Here is a 7375-nt window from a genome sequence, read left to right on the forward strand (position 1 = left end):
TTCCAGGACTTGCCAAGTAAACAGCTGTGAAAGGAATAGGTTCACCCCTGGTCACAGAACTCCTCTTTTACATGTAATTTCAATAAGCATCCTGGTGGTATGAATAATGGATATTTGTCCAGGTTCAGTGTTTCATTAGCTGATGCTGGTGGCCATTTATCCTTTTTCTGGGTAGGCTAAAGATCTTATTTTTGTATGTCTAAAGTGCATACTACCATCACAGGTCCACTGATCACGACTGCTATCAATAGCATTGACATCTGGTTTTAATATAGGCTTATTTGTCCACTAATTGGTCAGGAAGAGAAATGATGAAGAATTACATGCATGAAGAGGCAGAGTGAGAAAGTTATAGGCACCAAAAATTATAATGAGAAAATAGAAGTGAGAGAAGAAAATGAAGGAGGGACATTTTTTAAAAAAAGGCAGCTGTTTTGGGGGTAAATAATACTGAGCACACTGTAGAATGTCACAGTAAGCCTCCTGTTTCCAGCTGTTCTGAGAGAAACTGTCAGCATGGAAAAGGTCAAGCAGTTAAACCATGTCTACTGCTTAAACCAGAAGAAGTGATGTCTATGTAAAAGATATTATTATCTACAGTTTTTTACCTTCCCTTAGCAACAGTGGAATATCACTTTGGCATTTCTAAACAGTAAAATACAAGAAGTATAAAATATAAAATTGTGTACATTTAAGCTAAAGACTGCATATAAATTGGCAAGTGACAAACAACAAATATCTGCCTTGGCTGTGATCTACAGATTGAGACACATTTTTGTGGAAAAACAGTTTACCTATTGATCTTTTGTCATGCTGATTTATCTTTTTCACCTGCTCTCCATCTCAATTAGCATCCCATTGGTTTATTATCATCTACCAGCTTGACTACCACATCATAATCCCCTACCACATCCCAAGTGCCTCCATGTAGGTTGTCCTGCTGGAAACTCCACCAGTGAGCCCTCCTCCCATGATTACTCATGTCAGCTGCTCCAAAGATGAACAAATGTTGATATCTAATCAGCACAGCATTCAGAACAATTCAGAGCAACCTGCTTTCGGGACCAGAATCAGCTTGACAGTTGCTGTTTTTTTTTTCTTCAAATCATTACCAACATATTACAAGTCTTCTCAAAAAGAAGCTAAATGGCATTAGATTTTTCTACAAAAATGTCCTGCTCAGCAAAGGACAGACAGAGCAGTAAGTAATACAGACTTATCCTGATATTGCCTACTCTTCAAAGACCTATGAAATCTGCTGTCCTCATTATATTAACTGGTAATACTTGAAGAACTTAAACAATAAAGGTCTTGCAAAGAGCAATTAAATAGCTTACTGTTTGTAAATGGTATTTTTTTTAAGGCACATACTTTATAATTTATTTATATAAACTTACTTTACAAGTGTTATAATGGTTTGAAGGCAATTTAGAAAGCAAACCTTTTGTTAAATCCAATATTACTAGACATTTTTCAGTTTCATAGGTAACTTTTCACTGAAGCCAAGTTTTAAATTTCTATTTTTTCTGAGCTGCACTTTTAGAGATCTGATTATAGCTTGTACTTCCCCCAAAGGCAACATGTGGAGCTGTATCAGAGGAAAGACCTGCAATTTTGAGATTTTTGGTTCAAACCCCATTTAAGTTGACCCTAAAGTTTCCTTAAACATGCAGCATAACAAAAGTAGTGTTAGTACATTTCCATAACTACAGTTAAAAGTACATAACCAGAGGATAACTGTCAAGCAGGCGGACTAGAGACAGGAGGTAAGCGAATGGACCCAATTGCAGGTCGGCTTTTATTTTCAAAAGAGTTTATTTGGTTAGACAAAGAGCGATGGTCAGGGACAGGCGAAGGTCTTGAAGGCACAGACATCCATAGGAAGGTGAAGCTAAACTCAGGAGTCAAGAGAGCACGTAAGGGTAAAGAGCCAGGAATCAGAGAACAAAGCAAGGAACTAAGGTCAAGGAGAAACCACTGAAACTGCACATCCACACAAGGAGGCATTTGCAAGATTCGCACCCCTATGTGGTTACGGGGCTCCCTTTATACCTGGTCTTGTCAATGAGCCGCAGGTGTCGTCACTCTGTTCCTGGGGTGTGACAATAACATCTTTTAACAAACTACACTTGAACACAGCAGCACTGTTACGCCCACGTCCACAAGCCAAGCGACCGCACCTGTTGCTAATCAGCACGGCCAGGTATAAAGGCAGTGCCACTACAGCACAGGGTTGTGGAATCTACAATGCTGACCTACTTGGCTTGTGCAGTCAGTATTCTGGTTCCCAGTACCCTGTTTATAGCTCCTGATTCTCCTGGCTTTTGACCTTGGCTTGTTCATCTATTTACTGAGTATTGCTTCATCCATGAAATTTATGTTTGTGCCTTGGAAGACCCTCGCCTGTCCCTGACCTCAGTCTCTGTTTGTTCCTGTGTTTTGGCACGGAAATAAAAGCACCCGCACTTGGGTCCAAAACCTACCTCCTGTCCCTGCCCCTCACAAGCACAGTATTAGCAGTAAAAAACACAGACTACTTACTTTTTGTTGTCTTTGACCATACCTTTTTCTTGGGATATGATCAATAAGTATGATCATTAGTGTGTTGTGTAACCACTGGTTAAATATTCACACACAGGGTTTAGGCTAGACCAACCTATTGGTCAAATATATGCCCTAAATAAATATGTGAGCAACAGAAAATATATTAAATCATTTTACAGTACAAAGATTATCTGAACCATTACTAGTGAGGGAATCTTTTTTCAAATGAAAGATGGTCATGTGCATTTCTGAGAGTAGTAAGTAATCAATTTAGTGAGTAATCTTAAAATATTAAGCTCAGGATTTGAAGCCCTTGAAGGACAGGGACAATAACATTATGCTTTTGCATTATGTTTTTCTTGAAGAAGAAGAGACAGGAAAAAATTAACAACATACAGTGTACAATCGCTGCAACAGACCACATTATGAAAAAATGCAACATTCACACTCATGAATCAATCAGGCGGCATTCTACTACCCTTATTTCACTATAAAGTACTGATATCTTTAAGACGAGCACCTGAGTAAGTCTAAGAGCACATTGCTTGTTCGCCGTCCATATGAAAGACACACCTGCAGCGATGATACCTGCAGCCAATTAATTCTGATGTGACTGTTCTTGTCAGAACAGCAGGAGACACAGTGAAGAATTACAGATGGTTTGACTGAGCATTTACAAATGGGTGCGATGTTTTTTCCCCTAAATTACATTTCAGATGCGCTCCTAATAAGAGATTAACAGTTTCTTGTCCCTTGATGATCTACTTTGATACACTGTAATAAATGTTCTGACTTGGAAATTGGACTTTAACACATACTTGTTCTTCTTCCTCTTCTTCTTCTTCTTCTTATTATTATTATTACTGATAATAATAATAGCCTTCATTTAGCTGACACTTTAGCCCAATGTGGCTATGTTAATCAACTTACAGTGATTTACGCCACTGGCAGGGTATTTGTACTGTATCAATTCAGTGTGAGTACCTTGATCAAGGGCACGACATCATGAGTGAGATTTTAACTGCCATCTCAATGTCCCAGACTGCAGGAAAACAGCTGTAATCACGACAGTGTTTTGGTCTCTCTGTAGTTCATTTGCAGAAAACATACAACAAACACATATAAAAAACACAGGCAGCTGCATATGTCAAAACGTAAATGTCTAAAAATGATGTACATTCATTTCTGCTGGATTTTAAAGGGAGCGGTGTAATGTTTGAGGAGCGCGGGACACTCACTGATTTGGGCACAGACCTCTCTCCAGCACTTTCTGAGGCCGGTCTCTGTCCATGGTGCTGACAGCGAGTCGCGCGGGAGCGCGCGCGCGCGCGCACACGCACACACACACAAAGGAACCCGCGAAACTTCACCACAGGCGCAAAGGAAGCCCTCACCACGGCCACGGCTGACACGCTCACACTGCTGGCTTAAATACGTGCGACGCTTGACATTTGTCACCTCACAGACGGCTAGTTTTATAAAACAGGTCGCGACAGTCTTCTTTTTCTGTCAACACTGACTTTTTACTTCTAAAGTAAAACTGAGTTTTTTTTTCCTGCAGCTCAGTTAAGCCGTCGTGGTGCTGACTGAGAATCGCACACGCAGCTCACACATAAACTCTAAATAAAATGAAGCATTTGTAATAATTTTTTTTAAAAACTTACGCGTGCCGTCGAAGCGGGTAGCAATGGTGTCCAGAAAGGTGTTCTGAGGGGCCAGTAATCCTTTCATAACCGGCATTTTCTCTCACGCGCCGTCCAAGTCCCCCCCCATCAAAGTTGAAGGCTCGCGCAGGTTGGGCAACGGCTCGCGCAGAGGCTTGCGCGCAGACACCCCCTTTGTCGGACAGCGCGAGTCACGAACCGTCGTCCGAGCCCGCCGCTGTCTCGAGACGGCGGAAAGTGAGGGACGCGCGTGTTCGATGCGCCTTCCGTTCCCTGATAGGCTGGCAGAATGGGCGGGAAACTCCGGGCAGACGGCGCTAGCAGGTGTAAGTCAGGTAACGGTCAGAGGCACGTGAGACACAGCGGGAAGTACCATTATTGTGTTCATTATTCGTCCAAAGAAGCGTTCCGTGGGACCCCTGAAGGCTGAAGCAGTTTACAATCAATTTAACTAAAAGGAACGCATAAAAATTCTAGATGCTTATATATAAACATTTATAGATATTTCGTAATAAATATTTGCGTTTACAGGGTTTCATTTTTCTGTAAACGAGAGGATTTTTGTGATGTGATAGTAGTTTAAGTCCAGCGACTGTCGTTTAATTACTGAAAATTATACATAACACTGTTATAATTACTGGGGAAAATCTAAGCTACTTTGGTTGTACACCTGTAAAATTAAATTATCCGTGAATTGGCTGAAACCGTGGCCGCGGCAAACATTTTCTGTATCTGAACTGTAGTGCCTTTCACGAAGTCACTTGAGCGTTGTAATCAATTGAAATTTCACAAGATTAAGGTAGCAGGATAAATAACGTCTTTCATATTGTTCATAATTTATTATATATATATGTATATATATTATATATATAAAAAAACACATACATATATATTCCGTTTTTGGTCTGCTAATTGTGTGTGGTTGTATTAAAGACATCTTTAGAAAATTATGTTAAAATTTGCTATTATCAAAGGCTTTTCCAAAGAGAAAAGTGATACTTCTGCTTTACTGAATTAGAGCTGAGGGGTAGACATTTTTGTTTTGTCAAAAGATCAGTTCTTCCATCCATCCATTCGTGTGCATTAACTGCTTCTCCTAGTCAGGGTCACGGAGGTCCAGGGCCTATCCCACAATCACTGAGCGCAAGGCTAAAGAGGGGGTGCCAGTCCATTGCAGGGTAAGGTCATGTCTTATTAAAGGAACATTGAAGTTTTATCAGTTTCTTGTACATACACAGTAAACCAGCAAGTCATATTTTATATTCATGAATGTTTCATGCGTTTTAATGCTTTTAGTGAGCTGTTCAGTGCTCACAAATTAATGCAAGCTTCTTTTACATTCCCTGTGCTCATGTATCAGTATTTACAATCTCATGAAATTGTTCCAGTTTTAAAAGTGCATTAGGATCATTGATAATTAATATTTTGTTGATTAGCCGGATGACTGGGACATCATACACATCAAGGACACTTCAGAGAAATGGAATTTTCAATTAACACAGGTACAATGTGCCCGCTGGGGTGCAGAGCAACTGAATGTGTTTTTAATGAGCTTGATTTTGCCATGGATCCTAAGAAATCCTGCCCGACTCTGTTGACTGTATAAATGCCCTTGGCACATTTTTCATCCCAGTTTTCCATGCCTTACACATGGCACACAAGATGGTTGTAGGTCGTGTGATACCTCAAACTCTTATGAAACACATTAATAAAGAGGTCACTCATAATTACATGTATTCATTTAGCTGATCTATTTTTTCCTAGATGACTTCATACAGCAAGCTATTCACTGTTATTTACCCATTTATACAATTCTGCTGTTTTTATTTAAGGGTCAGAATCTTGATCAAGAGGATTACAACAGGAACAGGGATTCAAACCTGAGTCCTTCAGCTGCAAGGTATTGTCATTGTTGGGTTATTAGTTCATTTCAAGGTAAACATTGTGCCTGACATTGAGTTAACCCAACCCAAAATATAAAACTGTTAAGATCATTGTAGTTCAAAGTTTGTGTATAGCTAACCTTTTATTTATGTTATTGTTATGTCTTTTGATTCTTTGTTCAGTGCTCTGTGTCACTGTGTGAGAACAGCACTCTGTAAAAATAAATTAAATTGACCTGAATTGATACCCTGTGAGGGACTGGCTTCCCATTCAGGACAGTCGCTCAAGCTCACCTAACTCCTGAGTCAACCACCCGACACATATACATTTAGTGCCATGAGAGTTTTGGGTAGGGGGGTGTGGTGGCGCAGTGGCACAGTGGGTTGGACCGGGTCCTGCTCTCCAGTGGGTCTGGGGTTCGAGTCCCACTTGGGGTGCCTTGCAATGGACTGATGTCCCATCCTGGGTGTGTCCCCTCCCTCTTATGCCCTGAGTTGCCAGGTTAGGCTCTGGTTCCCCATGACCCCATATGGGACAAGCAGTTCAGAAAGTGAGTGAGTGAGAGTTTTGGGTCAGAAGAAACAGCAGCTCTTTATCATTACAGTTATGACACACAAGACACATGTTGAAGTTGAAATGTGCATATATCATATAAATTGTCACAGATTTTATGTCAGCAGGTTTCTAGTTTGGAATTTTGCTCAAAAATAATAAAATAACATGCTAGGAGTCCTTTACTTAACATCTCATCCAGCTTACAATATGTGAGTGTCCCAATCCCAACAGCAAATCCAGGGGGAAAATCATTTCCCCACCCAAAGGCTAAATTGCACCTTGGATTTACATGGATTACAGGTGTGTAGCCATGGCCTTTGACAGCTGCTGCCCAGCAAGTTTTAGAACAGGCTTTCAATTAGCTGCTGATTTTCACTTCACTCCAAGTGGGACGACTTACATCCAGCGATCCATCCATTCATCATCACTAACCAGAAAATGTAGGGGTAAGGCAGGATATACCCTGGATAGGACACTAGTCACTGGCAGAGAAGACTTACAGTACCCTCAAAACAATTACTTTAATAATGTAAATGAAAGGTGAGATAAGTTCCAACAAAAGCAGCAGTGACCACCTTTGACTTACATTCTTACTGGGCCAGAACATGGAATCTACTTCTTAACTGCTAAATATTTAACTTTCCTTCATACATGGCAATTTCTTCAGGGAGACATTCACCTAAATTTTGCCATGTCCACAAAATTTTTCAACAAAAAATTCCTTAAAT

At 40.4% G+C, this 7375-nt stretch overlaps 1 protein-coding gene and 1 long non-coding RNA gene across 2 annotated transcripts in view; one reads left to right on the top strand and one right to left on the bottom strand.

The window, feature by feature from the left end:
- The window catches only part of kcnh8 (potassium voltage-gated channel, subfamily H (eag-related), member 8), a 36873-nt gene extending 32350 nt beyond the window's left edge, over positions 1 to 4523 (bottom strand). Inside the window, exon 1 of the mRNA XM_018750504.2 lies at positions 4209 to 4523. Coding sequence (XP_018606020.1) covers positions 4209 to 4284 — 76 coding nt within the window. The 5' untranslated portion in view covers positions 4285 to 4523. The remainder of the gene's footprint in view (positions 1 to 4208) is intronic.
- A 779-nt stretch (positions 4524 to 5302) lies between these two features.
- On the top strand, positions 5303 to 6108 carry LOC108933373 (uncharacterized). Its single transcript, XR_001966057.1, has 3 exons — positions 5303 to 5386; positions 5645 to 5710; positions 6041 to 6108. It is a non-coding gene; the product is annotated as an uncharacterized LOC108933373 (long non-coding RNA).
- Positions 6109 to 7375: the final 1267 nt, after the last annotated feature.

Source organism: Scleropages formosus, chromosome 23, assembly GCF_900964775.1.
Source record: "Scleropages formosus chromosome 23, fSclFor1.1, whole genome shotgun sequence".
Lineage (NCBI taxonomy): Eukaryota > Metazoa > Chordata > Actinopteri > Osteoglossiformes > Osteoglossidae > Scleropages > Scleropages formosus.